The following is a 14416-nucleotide window of genomic DNA, read 5'->3' as shown; positions in this document are numbered from 1 at the left end:
TTGCACGTCACACCCCGCTTTGTTTTCTTTCCTATCAACCACCGACTCAGGAGTAGCTGGAACCTATCGCCATCGCCCTCCACTGAACTGTGTGTTCCTGCTGCAGTTTCTCAATGTGGCCTTTGGGTTAGTGAGAAAGCGGCTGCAATCTTTAGGGTGGGAACTCTGTGCTGGGGGAGGAAGTGAGAGAGGATCAGCTGAGTCTGTCCTGGGGGCAGTCGGGTGTGTAAGGGCGGGGCCAGCCCTCTGCACTAGCTTCTGCTTTTTTTTTTCTTTTCTTTTCTTTAGAACTCACTCTGTAGCCCTGGCTGGCCTGGAACTCACAGAGATCCGCCTGGCTCTGCCTCCCGAGTGCTGGGATTAAAGGCGTGCACCACCAATGCCTGGATTAGCTTCTGCTTTTTACAGGGCCTGCTTTCTTTATTTGGTGTGTGTGTGTGTGTTCTTTTATTGAATATAGCTTTTTTTTTCATACCATATATTCTGATCATGGTTTCCCTCCTTCACCAACCCCTTCTAGGTCCTCCCCACCTCCTCTCCCATCCAAATCCACTCTCTTGCTTTCTCTAGTTAGAAAACAAACAGGCATCTAGAAAGCAGTAATAAGATAAAACAAACAAATCAGAATAGGATTAAAAACAAACAAACAAATGTAAGAAAAAGAGCCAAAGAGCCACGTGGCAGTGGCACACGCCTTTAATCCCAGCACTCGGGAGGCAGAGCCAGGCAGATCTCTGTGAGTTCGAGGCCAGCCTGGTCTACAGAGAGATCCAGGACAGGCAACAAAACTACACAGAAAATCTGTCTCAAAAAACCAAACCAAACCTAACCAAAAAAACCCTCAAAAAACAAAAAACACAAACAAGCAAAAAAAACAAAGAAAAAGCACGAGAACCACACACAGCCACAGCGACACAGGTTTGCACACAGGAATCCCACAAACCCACAAATCGAGAAACCATAATATATATGAAAATGATCTGTAAGGTTAATACAAGAAAATGCCTGACAAAGAATCTCCAGAAGTGCCACTGAGCTGGTTTTGTGTTGGTCACTTACTACTAGGCATAGGGCCTGGCCTCAACAGTGGTTTGTATCACCAGTCAGATGGTGGAGAAAACTAACTTTTCACTTGTGAGCAGTTATCAGTTGGAGGTAGCTTTTGGGTTTGGGATGGGGGCATGTATCCACTTCCTCTGTCTGCCAGCGCTGGGACCCCATTTGGCCCATGCTGGACCTGGCTTCTTAAGTGTTCAGGTCCTCTTTATGGAATGTGTATATAATTCTGAGCAGTTCTCCTTAATTCTCTTTATGAGGACAAATGGTTGAGAATTCAGGGAATGGCTACTCCTGCCTCCCCCCACCCCCGTTTTATTATTATTATTAATGGTTTTGTGAGACAGGGTTTCTGTATAGCCCTAGCTATCCTAGAACTCCTGCTGTAGACCAGACAGACCTAGAACTTGGAGATTGCCTCTGAATGCTGGGATTAAAGATGTGCTTCCCGGAGGTGGTGGCACATACCTTTAATCCCAGCAAACGGGAGGCAGAGGCAGGTGGAGCTCTGAGTGTTCAAGGCCTACAGAGTTCTAGGACAGCCAGGTCTGTTACACAGAGAAACTCTGTCTGGAAAAACCAATAAGTAAATAGATAGATAAATAAATAAAATAAGTAAAAAATAGAAGAATCTGGGGGCTGAAGAGATGACTCAGCAGTTAAGAGCACTGGCTGCTCTTCCAGAGGACCTAGGTTCAATTCCCAGCACCCACATGGTAGACTGTAACTCCAGTTCCAGGGGATCTGACATCTTCACACCAATGCACATAAAATAAAGTTAAACGATTAGAAAAAAAAAAGATGTGCTTCACTTTCCTGCTGCTCTATTTTTTTGAACGTGGCTTGAAACCAATTTTTAAACTTTCAAAAAGCTCATCATCAAACCTTTCAAATAAGATCAAACTTAAAAGTACTGTATTGCTTTTATGAGAATGTTTTTTACCTGTATTACAAAAACAAACACCTTTCACGAGAGTCCAATTGAAGTGGCTGTCAGATGGAAGCTTAACTATTGATTTTAAACTTTACACAACCAGCTACCAACGCCAGTTGGCTTGTCTGTAAAGCTCACACCCGTCCCTTTCAGGTTACGTTTTCAGGTTTCCCGTCGCAATTGCATGATTAGTTCATTTTAGTTATTACATAAAAGTCAAATACAAATTAGAAAAGGGCTAAAGGAAAATGAAACCTCTGTGGGACTTAACTACGTAGGGTTATTTTTAGCAACAAAGGAGGTTTACAAGTTGCTTGAAGATCTTTCCCAATTTTAAACACGCCTAAAGTAGGAAGGTTGGTGGGCGAGTTCCCTTGGGATGGGAAGCTGCGGCAGGGCAGCCAGCCTCTCCCTCCCTCCTCGATCCCGCTCCACCGCCCTCCCCGGAGCCCTGTTCCTTCTCCACTGCACGTTTGCCCTACCCACGGGGTCCGGAACACCAGCGTTCCACGTGATCGCGGTGCTAAAGGGCAAGGTTGGGCGGACAGAAGGCCCGAGAGACCGGGAGAAGCTGCCCGAGCCCGCAACCAGCGGCCAAAGACCGAGCTCGGCAGAAACCCGGAAGACCTGGTGAGAGGAGGGTGTGGCCGAGCGCGGATTGGAGGGCCGGGGGGCGGGGCCTGCGCGGATAGAGGGTGGGGCTAGAGGGGAGGGTGTGGCCGAGCGCGGGTTGGACGCCCGGGGGGCGGGGTTTGCGCGGATAGAGGGTGGGGCTAGAGGGGAGGGTGTGGCCGAGCGCGGGTTGGAAGCCCGGGGGGGCGGGGCTTTGCGCGGACGGGGGCGGAGCTGGAGGGGCTGCGTCGGGCCGAGTGGGCGTGGCGACGTCGCGTGACGCCACAAGGGGCGGGGCGCGGCTTATTAGTCCCTGCTCCGGGCCGCCGTCGGCAGTCGCCGCTGGGGGACGCGGGCTGCGCGGTTGCTGTGTTGCTGCTGCTGCTGCGCGGCCGTCGTTTTTTGCAGTCACGGTCTCTTTCCCGGAGCCGGGGACGGAGGGGTCGCCCGCGCGAGTGTGCGTGCGTGCGTCCGTGCGTGTGTGCGAGGGGCAGCGAGACTCGGTCGGGCAGGGCCGTCCCCGCTGCCTCCCAGCCCCTTAGCCGCCGAGGCGGCGGTCCGCACGCACCCTCGTTGGCTCGCCGCCCACACGGTGTGCCGAGCGAGCGCGTCGTCTTTTTGATTTTGGAACTTGTGAGCGTCTTTTTTTTTTTTTTCCACCCCCTCCTCCTGTCCTCCAGTTTTTTTTTTCTTTTCTTTCTTTTGGCGTGGTGCCTCCAGGGCTGGTCTCCCCGGCCCCTGAAATAACCGCTTCCTGACCCCGGTCGCCAGCCCCGCCCCAGGTTGCCCACCTCCCCCGCACCCCCCAGGCTCTGCCCCTGGCCCCGGAGGGTGGGAAGCTTTGCCCAGCGGGGTCTCCGCAGCAGCGTAGCCAGCACCTGCCTCAGTATGCTTGGGGTCAGCGACCCTCCTCTTTTCATAAAAGACATTAAGGCCGGACTGAAAAACTTAAATGTCGTCTTTATTGTCCTGGAGATAGGTAAGTGGGGTCCGCAGCCCGCCCCACACCCTCGAGCGCTCGGACCTCTTCCCCGCCCCGCGCCCCCACGTGCTCCCGGCCAACCTAGCCCGGACTCGGCTCCTAGCCCGGGACAGAAGCCAGGCATGTAGCGTGCCCTAGGAGGGTGAGACGGCTGCCCTGAACCGGACTCGTTATCTAACATATCCTCTCCCTCCCTTTGATTTCTAAATCTTCACAGGACGCGTGACCAAAACCAAAGACGGCCATGAAGTGAGGTCCTGCAAAGTAGCCGATAGAACGGGGAGCATCACTATTTCTGTGTGGGATGAGATCGGAGGGCTCATACAGACAGGGGATATTATTCGGTTGACCAGAGGGTAGGTGTGTGTAAATTGGGGGTAGGTGTGGAGTTGGCCGACTTAAGGGGGTCCTGCCAAGTTTTGAGTCGCCTGGCTCTTCCGTGGGCTGCACCGAGAAGCTCTGCGCTGTTTTGGTGGGCAGAATTGGCAGCAGCTCGCTCACCCTTTGCAGCTAAGAGTGTTTCAGGTAGGGAGTTCACTGCTCCCCTCCAGTTTTAAAGGTTAGTTATATTTTTTTAAAGGAATGCATGGGAGTCAGTGAGCCTTTTTAGTAGGCTAATAGGACCACAGTAGCTTTATAATCAGCCCGTGCATTGGTATAATGACTTCCACTTCCTTTTTTAGTGCCTTGAAACCCTGTCAACACTGTTGGCACTCATCATTTAGGTGGTGTGGACATAAACTGAGCAACTGGGAAATTTTGCCCTTCCTGCTTCACCTTTTGGAAAGTGTTTTGGAAAGTGTCTCCTGTATTCCAGGTTGTGAACTTTTAAGATGCCTGGGAGAATGAGCTTGAACTTCTGACCTTCCTGCCTCCACTTCCCAGGTGGTGTGATTACAGGCATGTACCCAAATGTCTGAGGATGAGCCAGAGGCCTCCCACATGCCAGGCAAGCATTCGGCCCTCTGAGGCCCAGCTTGAATTTAACATTTTTCTGTGGTCACGTTTGTACTCAGAAAAGATAAAGACAGTGTCTCGGATACACATTCATTTTTGAAAATGATTTCTTCTGTAAGATCAGTGTTTCCCAAACTCCCAAATTCACAGAAAGTGTCAGAAGGGACATCTGATACATGGAGAACATCTTTAGTTGGCAAACTGTTGGCCATAGAGATGGAGCATTGTTTTTCATCAACTTTTGAAATTTTTACCAAATGTTAGTCTTAAGAAAAGGCCAGGGAAGGATCTTAGAAATGTGGAAGCTTATGTGATTAGGAGAACTATAATAATTTTATTGGTAACTACCAGAAAAATAGTTGGCAATTGATGTTGGCTAAGACTCTGGGAGAAGTGAAGTAGTTAGTCTTCTGGACGGGAGTTCTTTGATACAGTCGTACAGGCCTTACAACATTTTCAGGAAGTGAGGTAAAGTATCATCAAAGCAGGAAGTGAGAGTCAGGAGTTAGACATCTTATTCTCAAACACTGAGTCATATTGCAACACTAAATTACATCTTAACTTCTGCAAAAGAGAATTCCTCCTTTGGAGGCTATGGTGAGGACTGTAGTAGCAATAATAATAATAATAATAATAATAATAATAATAATAATACGTATTATAAGCCATGAAGTTACCCTAGTAGTTGTACAAAGAAACATTGAAAAACCAGACTTTGGTCTGATTTTGCTAAGCTGACTAATTTATATTTTCCTTAGATTTAATGATGTCATACACATTTAAAATTGGTCAGAGTAAACAATTAGTTCCATTATATTGATATGAAAAGTTGCAAAATTTGGGAAGGCTGGCAGGGCAAGAGGAAGATTAGTGATCCTTTTTTTCCCATTTATTTTTTGCTCCTTGATAAAGTTGTACTAAATTTTGAGGAGCATGGAAACTGTGTCTGCAGAAGTAGTAGTAAAACTTGTATCTTCCATGACCATGTCAGTAAGCATGAAAGAAAATACTAGTGTGTTGAATTCTCATCTCTGTGGCTGGAAGGCAGTGCAAATGCTGAATTCCTGGTATCAGCAGCTCCTTCTTAGAATGCACTTGAACTCTTCTCTTTCCCGGGTGTTTCCCTCCCTCCTGTCCTCTTAACTAAGCTGCACACCGGTCGGTCTTTAGAGCACAGAAATCGTGTGCTTTCCTCTAAATGTGCAATGTAGAGAATTTTACAGATGTTCCTTCTGTTGAGATTAGGTGTCTGTGTTTTAAAATAATTTTAATTGTTGTCCAACAGTTCACTGAGAAGGTATAACATTTTTTTCTAAAAAATAGTTTGGAGAGCTTTAACCAATGAAACCAATTCTTCACCGACAGAAAAGCAGCTCCCCCTCTGTTAACTAATAGGAACAGCAGTGCTCGTACTTTCCCAGAACGCCACTCCTCCCCGTCCAGTGTCCTCTTTGAGGCTGGCCTCAGATTTGAGTTTTTCCTGTTTCAGCCTTCTCAGTGCTGGGATTCAAAATGCCCGTCACCGTGTCTGAAGTTAGGCATAGGAGCCCATGCCTGACGTCCCAGTTCCTCCTGAGGCTGAGACTGGAAGATGGCAAGGTTGAGGGCTAGTTGGCTACTGAGCAAGTTCAAGACCAGCCTGGGCAACTTCCGGGGATGCCTAAATATAAGGCTTAGAAACAAGATCCTGTAACTTATCTTAGTGGCTGAGTACTTGCCTAGCGCAAGGAAGGCCTGGGTTTAGATTTTTCCAGCAGTGCTCAAAAATTTTTTCCTAGGGTTAAGATTTAGATGATTATGTCATAATTTGGCGGTAGAATTTTCTTTGTATAATTCTTTGTGGTTTTTTTCGAGACAGGGTTTCTCTGTGTAGCTTTGGGGCCTGTCCTGGAACTCACTCTGTCTCCCAGGCTGGCCTCGAACTCACAGAGATCCGCCTGGCTCTGCCTCCCGAGTGCTGGGATTAAAGGCGTGCACCACCACTACCTCCCAGCTTGTAATTTCTTATTAAAGTTACATGGACTATATTTGACTTGAGGTAAATGGGTTGGTTTGCAGTTCTACCTAATACAGAAATACACTGAAAATTTAATAGAGCTATACATTCTTCTGAAAACCTGATTTATTTTCCTTCTAGGTATGCGTCAATGTGGAAAGGATGCCTGACACTTTATACTGGAAGAGGTGGTGAACTTCAAAAAATTGGGGAGTAAGTATTAAGATATATTTTGTATGATTAAGTTTCAAATATGTCTGCCGAATAAACAGTAAGTATAAGCTATAAACCGCTTACTGGGCCTTTGGAAACTTGGTTTCATGCTGTAGGTAGGTAACTGGTTTATTAAACATGGTCAGTACTCAGCTTCGTTGAGCAGCCCCGGTGGGGCCCTTTAGAGTTGGGATTATGAAACGTCTTTGGGTCAGGATTACAGCAGCGTCTGGCTAGATAGATGGTCTTGCATACAGAGATGCCGCAGTAATGGAGGTCAGCGAGGTGAGGAAACACAGGAAGTTACTCATTTTACTCATGGCTGTTTGTCAGGGTCAGTTTAAGATTTTCCCAAACTGGATCTAGTTTCTTTTTAGAATTGAAGAGCTAAGAAAATGCTTATGTGTGAACACGGTACCAAGTGTGTTGTCAATGACAAGAAGCCCTGGGAGGAAGTGGTGGCTTGCTAGCCAATTATCTGTCTTAATCATCTAGAGTTTATTCTTTACCTGTGATTATCTTTGCAGATTCATAGTGATCAAAAGAGGGATTCGATGAGAATCACGTAGTTGGGTGTTAATATGGGATGTAGTTATTTAGGAAATTTTTATTACAAATGAATTAGCATGCTACTGTTAAGGTAATTCTTTGACACCTAAGGTTTTCATTCTTGTAGGTTAAGGCGGTTATATAAAAAAAATCATTTAACTTGTCCTTTACTTTCAGGTTTTGTATGGTGTATTCAGAAGTGCCAAATTTCAGTGAGCCAAACCCAGATTATAGAGGGCAGCAGAACAAAGGGGTAATTAATCCAAATACATGGTATATTTTTATGATTGGGTTAAGTTGACTCTTTACTATAATTCTGTCAGTAGGCCAAACCTCTGATGTCCAAAGGGTAATGAAAAGAACTATAAGACGATGTTGAGGATACAGTGCAACTGATAGCCTCCTTGCCTAGCATGCATGAAGTCCTGGGCTCAGCCCCAGGACTTCCTAAGACTGGCGTGGCGGTGCCTGCCTAAAGTCCTGTTCTCAGCAGGTTGGAGGTCGGGGGGAAGGAGTTCAAAGCCATCCTTGGCTTCATAGCGAGTGTGAGGCCAACTTGGGGTTTATGAGACCCTGTCTCAAAAGAAAAAAAACCTTCAGGTAACCTTTATTACATAGGTTCTGAGAGTCTGTATATACTTTGTGATAATAGATATATGTGCTGTTTAGTATTTTGCAGAGTAGAGGTACTATCAGGGTGTAATAAAGGTTTTAAGAGGCTTGCGGAAGATTTCTGAATGCTTTCACATTGAACGGACTTAGACAAATCTTTAAATATTGTTAAATCATTTTTTAAAGCCTTAAAATTTAAAAATTATTTTATACATGAGTTACTTCTGTCTTCATTTGTCTAACTTAAAACTTCTTTCAGGTATACAATGAGAAGGATAAAGGGAGCGCCAGTACATATGGGCCAGTGGGTAAGACTTTTTCCTTATTTGTGCTGACATGTAAACATTACGAGAATGATGAAAAATGTAAAGGAAAACAATCTCTTTAGGTATAATTTAGTGTTAAACGGCAACTCCAGTAGACAAGGTTACTCAAGTAAATGATTTTGTAAAACTTGGAGATACTTGTCCAGGCCAATGTATTGAGCACATTCTGTATTTAAACACTGGGGCCCATTATGCTGAACATTGATTAGTAAGAAGACTAATTTTGGTAACCCTCTGACGACGAGATCTTTTACTTTTTAATTTTTGCAAATGTGTATGATGTAGTGGTTATTTATAATATATGCAGAATTACTGGCTGTTTTGGCATGTTGGAACCTGTCCAGACAAATGATGCTGTAGAGAAGCAGTCGGTGACTACTTTAACATTCCTCATGTTCTTTGTTGTGTTTTAAAAGAGTAGCCTGTCATGCCGGGCGGTGGTGGCGCACGCCTTTAATCCCAGCACTCGGGAGGCAGAGCCAGGCGGATCTCTGTGAGTTCGAGGCCAGCCTGGGCTACCAAGTGAGTTCCAGGAAAGGCGCAAAGCTACACAGAGAAACCCTGTCTCGAAAAACCAAATTAAAAAAAAAAAAAAAAAAAAAAAAAAAAAGAGTAGCCTGTCTTCTCAGACCTCACCAGTGATCCTTGGAGACCTAATAAAGGTCTTTTGTCTTTAAGTAGCTGAGGATATGTCTTTGAGATGCATCTTTCTGTGGTTGTTAGGGTTGCCGAAGACTTTGTGACCAACTCACATTGTGGAAAATCTGTATGCAAATAGTTTGATTGCATCAAAACATTAATTGTATTTGAGTCAAACACCAGTACTCAAACATCTCTCTGCTCCCTCCTTTTTTTTTACAGTATTAGGCAATTCATGTTTTTTTCTTTTAATACTCTATTCCTTATTTTATTGCTCAAGTTAGATTTTCTTCTTTCTATTCACTCAGTACCAAGGTGATGTATTTGGTAATAATACTGTTGCAGAGCCCTAGAGCCTACATCTTTTTTCATTATAGAATGAAGGTGCTTGTTTTCCATAATATTTATAAGCCTTTACAGTGTGTGTAGGAGCTTTAAATGATAGTTTCTGTAGCATAGCATAATATAGACTACTTCTGAAAATGGTGTTTTTTTTTTTTTTTTTTTTGTATCCTTATCTTAGGAAATGGTGTTCAGACTGGCCCTGAGTCAAGGGGATATCATCTTCCATATAGTGGTAGAAGCAATGTCCGGGAACCCATCAATCCACAGCTACCAGGAACCCGTTGTAGTCAAACAGTCATGACCACAATAAGTAATGCCAGGGATCCGAGGAGAGCCTTTAAGAGATGACCTAAGCCAAAGAGACACGTGTAGTCTTTAAACTACATGCCCTACTTGAACACTTAGTGCACTTTTATTTCTCGTTAACTGTGAAAAGTTCGTCTCTTACGGGTTTCCTTTTACATTGTTGGTTTGTTAAGAAGAATGGTTGGTTTGTATTGCAAAAGTTAAGCTGCTCGGTTACATCCTATCGAAGAATAGGAACTCTGAAAGCAGGAACATTTATTTTTAGAGCAAGAACTTACTGGGTATCACTTGAAAACCTGTCCCTGTTTCAAGGGTGAGTTACTTAAGACACCAGCTTTATGGCCTCTGGATCTTCTGCGTACTCTCTGTGATGTCTGCCATAACATTTCATGGGAAATGTTCTTCTGTCTTAACTGGGATGTTGCCACCTGAAGTGATAGCCCCCAAGCCCGAAGCCTGGCCAGTGCGATGGTACTTCCAGTGCCTGTTCCCGGGATGACTGGCTTGCTAGAGTGACCGCACTGCCATTCAGGCTGTACAAGGACAAAGTCGTCCTAAATCCTTGTTTAATTACCAGAAAACCAGATTCCTTATCAGAATTATGGAATAAAATGTGTAATATAACAAGTCATTTTTAGGCAAAAACTGTTCAAGATAATGCTCTTGCCATCTGTTAAAAAATGTTGAAGAAAAATTTACAGTGGAGTCCTTGAATGTTTTATTTTTGAAACAACCATGTTAAATATTAGTGTGATTGGAGGGAGTTGCAGTACCGCAGCGGACAGTGATCTCATTAGTACTAGTTGTAGTAATTTTGAGACTCAGTCTTACTCTGTAGCCCTGTCTAGGCTGGAACTTGTCATGTAGACCAGAGGGGTCTCTGAACTCTGATCTTCCTGCTGCTGTCTCTGTCTCCTAGATGCTGGGGTTAAAGTTGTGCACTGCCATACCAGGCTGATCAGATTATTAAAAAAAAAAACCAAAATACAAAAACCAAAAACTTGTAGTAGATAAATATTGTAGCAAATACAATTCAGATTGAATTTTTATAGCCATGTGACTACCTGTTACAGGTCATCAGAAGGAAAAAGACTGGGGTAGGTACTGCCTTTCTTCTGGAGGAGTGTGTGTGTGAGTGTGTGTGTGAGTGTGTGTGTGAGTGTGCACTTTAGTTTCTGAACACATCACATAGCCTTATTAGCAAAAGATAAATGGCGTAAGAAGTATATACCTCAGTTAGAAATGTTAGGGTGGGGTTTGTGTGTCCTGGTACTTCTGTTTACTGTAGGGGTGGGTAATTGGTAGATATTTTCGTTGTTAGTTTGTCTCTTTAAATGTTACCTCCTGAGAAAGTCCCTTGCTCTGCTGACGGACGGCACAGCCACCAGCTCTGCTTTGTCCCAAGCGTGGAGAGGCCGGCCGAGTTCCCTGAAGCTGAAGCTGAGTCGGCTTCAGCCTGGCTGCTGTCCAGCTCTGTACCTGCCGTTTCTCCTCACCTCCCTGTACAAAAAGTGAGTTTCTATTCAAAGTCTGTAGCATTTGGATATAATCTGCACCAGATTTCGTTCTAATTCCGTTTAACAGATTTTCAGTTTGCACTGTATTAGGCTCCGTGTGGAGATTATTACAACATTTGAGAAATTGCAGGGAATTTACATATGGTTTATAGGTATAGTGCTTTGATATTATAGATAATTGGTCATTTGTTCATACATTAATAATTATAGCTAATTTGGTTTTGTAATTTATGATTTTTTTGTTTGCATTACCGAATGCTTCAAAAAAAGTTACCTAAGAGTTAAATAACTTGTGTTTTGTGATTACAGATGTTTTAAATAAAAATAAATGACAAACTAATGTTGAAATTTTAAGAGGTAGGAAAATGGTACTTTTATTTGTGGGAGGTATGGTGTTTAAAGGTAATTTCTAAAGAAAGGATTTGAACCTTGGCAGATTTAAGTATGGTAAGGTGTGGGTCACTGGGCTTCCGTTTTCTTCTCACCCGTGATGCTAGGGAGGTCGTGATTAGGAAAAGGACCAGTGGTACTCCTTTGAGGAGTTAGGACTTTGACATAGGGAATAACAATAAGTTCTGATAAATGATCAGTCAAGTCTTGTGGTATGGTCAAAATGTTAACAGAGGAAATGCTGAGCTCAGTGTGGAAGTATCAATGTGCTTTAAGGTACTGAGATTAAGTAGAACATGGTCTAAGATTTTACTTATGACTGAAGTTTATCTCAGGTATTTAACATGTTTTGTGGTTTGATTTATTAACAAGTTTCTTTTTTCTTAAGGAAAACTTGCAAAACCAAAGCAAAGTGCCATCCAAACAGTAATGACTAATTGCCTTCCCAGACTGCTTGGATACCACTCATCAAGACGTTACGGAAGAAAGTGTCAGCCTTCCTCCTCTCTGCCTTCAACGTTGTCACAAATTTCAGCAAAAACCATGTAGTGTAGAAATGCATTTCTAGGTTTGGGTCCCCATTATTGTCCCTGGGAAGAGTTCTGGAGTGGAGCCACAACGTATGATCAGGCCAGCTTGTCCCTTTTGTCTGGCCAGGTGTTTGGACAGTTGCCACAGGATAGAAAGAGGAAGTCCAAATGGCCAAAGCCTGAAGTTTGCCTTCACAGAAGCATTTAAATACCCAGGTTTTCCTATACCGTACCAACTCTGTTTGGCTTTTCCTCCATAGTCTTAGTAACTTGGTGTTAAAACTTGAAGAGTGATTAGTTTTAAAGCATAGTTTGAAGGTTAACTAGCCCTTTATATTTTTAGATTATATTCAGAGATTATATATTGAGATTATATACAGAATAGTCCAGTGCAGTAGTCCATAGGAGCATCCCAGTTGCTAGTTTCGTTTGCGGAGGGATCTGACCTGCCAGTACAGTTGCTGAAATGCTTCCCTTCTTGGGTATCATTACCCTAATGGCTGTTTGCTTGAAGCCATTTTAGGCTGTGTGTGACTCGACTCTAGTGATGACTGAGAGGCATTGGAAGCGACAGAACATGTTCCCAAACAGACGTGTGTCAAGCTCTAACCCCTCTGAGCTCCCTCGCCTTCCTGTTTGTTTGATGCCCAGTTTTTACTTCCCTGTCTCTTACCTGCTGAAAGTCTGATCATTTTTAGTAGACAAGGACCATATGGTTCCAATCATTTTCTAGTACAGGGATGGGATGAGGAGGTTTGGGGCAGAGAGATTGGCTAGTGAGATCCTTGGTGCTGAGGCTCTAGATGTTGATTTTAAGTGGGAGTGATTAACAGCCCCACAGTTCACAAAGTAGTTTTAATGATTAACACTCAGGTATGCTTCTGACATCGAATTGTGACCTTTGAAAGTAGCACCATCACTGACGTATGACACCCAGGGGAGAAGCTAGAAAATTGTTAGGTGTATTGAAGTGCTTTAGATGCATCAAAGTTTTGCTTTATTGGAAATATGCTAGAAGGCTATAGCCAAATTATTCCGGGTTTCTGAATGAACAAAGACCACAGACACAAAATCAAGTCCATTAAGTTACTAATAAGCATTTTTCCACACTAACATTAGACCTGAAAATATTGCCAAGAAATTTTTCTTCCATTATGAGTTGTTCAGTGTAGTAACATTTAACATTTCAACCAGTAGGTATTTAAGCCATTTGAAGAGTCCAGATATATAATCCAAAGTGTTATGGTGTTCCCTGAGCATTGAGAGCGAAGCCACAGTTCATTGCAGACCTATAGTTAGATCCACAGACGTATTGACACACACTGGAGGGCTACTGCATGCTTTAAAGAGCCTGTGCTTCACCATCCATTTCCAGCTAAAATTAAAGATCATTGTATTCAAAATTCCCGTTTGGATTCAAGCCAGGCTAGCTTTCTTGTTCACAGACTTGACTATGGAGTAACCTTGAATACATGTTCAGCAAAAATCTAGTTTTCGATAACATACATGAAGCTCTTCAGAAGTATGGATTGCCCCCTCTGATCTGGATTGAAACTTAGGCCAGAAAGACCTGCATCAAACACTTTGGAGATCTCTTGTCCTTGCCATCTTCCTTTTACAGTGAGATAGCTTGATTTTTGGAATTGTGTATGTTTTCTTGGTTCCTTTTCTATAAATCTAGAACACAGAAACTGTATTAAAAAGGGAAAATGTATTTAGAAGGGTGTTTCTCAAGAGCACAGAATTACTGGCTGAAGCAAGTGTTTCTGAATAGAGATAATTAGGCCCTCTACATAGAAATGCTAGAAAATTAAATTAGGTTCAAATAGAATCAAATTACACCAAAGCTGAGATCAGATCTCTGCTGAGAAGAGGTTTTACTGTGGCTCAGGTTGGCCTAGAGGTGTCCAACCTAAGGGCAGAATTCTACAGAGGAGTAGCATGGGCTCACTGACCTCTATATCCAGTTAAAACCAGCTTTTCCACCTGATCATTAGGTTAAAACTTGAAAGTACATTTTGGGCTTAGCTCAGGAAGTGGTTATGGCATCTCGTACTCCTGTCATTCAACTCAATATGAAAAAAAAAAGGAGTTTAAAGTAGTCCTGGAGGCAGTGGTATCACAGAATGCACAGGGCACACTGTCTCCACCTTCAGATCTCCATCCCATCTCCAGCACAATTCCCATGGGAGTATGAAATGTTCAACCCTAAGGAAGATTTCTGACCAGCCTGGATACTTGAGCAAAAATGGTCAGCATGAGAGCCACCTACTGGTAGTTACTGTGCAGTTTCTGTGGACGAATCTGCTTTAGCTTAAGGTGGAGAAGAGGGTCCGTTATACCATAGGATGATAATTTTTATCTGATTTATGAAGGAAGTACATGACATTGAGAGGTGGTCATAGTAAAACAGGCAATGGAAAAATTCCCTTATTTAAGCACATCAAATATT

The 14416-nt window shown here is 43.5% G+C and overlaps 1 protein-coding gene across 4 annotated transcripts; it reads left to right on the top strand.

Annotated features, from left to right (window-relative positions):
• The first annotated feature begins 2927 nt into the window (after positions 1-2927).
• On the top strand, positions 2928-11398 carry Nabp1 (nucleic acid binding protein 1). 4 transcript variants are annotated; one of them, XM_037210423.1, is made up of 7 exons: positions 2928-3235; positions 3802-3940; positions 4470-4533; positions 6679-6750; positions 7477-7552; positions 8171-8219; positions 9400-11398. In XM_037210423.1, the coding sequence occupies exons 4-7, from the start codon at positions 6689-6691 to the stop codon at positions 9567-9569; spliced, it is 357 nt and encodes a 118-aa protein (XP_037066318.1). In that variant the 5' UTR covers positions 2928-3235; positions 3802-3940; positions 4470-4533; positions 6679-6688; the 3' UTR covers positions 9570-11398. The 4 variants fall into 4 exon arrangements, with proteins under 4 accessions (XP_037066318.1, XP_028742398.1, XP_037066317.1 ...); XM_028886565.2 differs by lacking the exon at positions 4470-4533; XM_037210422.1 differs by lacking the exons at positions 2928-3235; positions 4470-4533 and adding an exon at positions 3242-3384.
• Positions 11399-14416: the final 3018 nt, after the last annotated feature.

The sequence above is a fragment of the Peromyscus leucopus genome, chromosome 13 (assembly GCF_004664715.2).
Source record: "Peromyscus leucopus breed LL Stock chromosome 13, UCI_PerLeu_2.1, whole genome shotgun sequence".
Lineage (NCBI taxonomy): Eukaryota > Metazoa > Chordata > Mammalia > Rodentia > Cricetidae > Peromyscus > Peromyscus leucopus.
Note: the sequence above shows the minus strand (reverse complement) of the source record. Positions and strands in the feature narration are given on the sequence as shown.

Excerpts from the sequence above, each read along its gene's own strand:
- Nabp1 (XM_028886555.2), top strand. The coding sequence starts at position 3,491 with ATGCTTGGGGTCAGCGACCCTCCTCTTTTCATAAAAGACATTAAGGCC. Across the intron at positions 3,582-3,801 it reads CTTTATTGTCCTGGAGATAG|GACGCGTGACCAAAACCAAA; the intron begins GTAAGTGGGGTC and ends AAATCTTCACAG. Across the intron at positions 8,220-9,399 it reads CAGTACATATGGGCCAGTGG|GAAATGGTGTTCAGACTGGC; the intron begins GTAAGACTTTTT and ends TCCTTATCTTAG.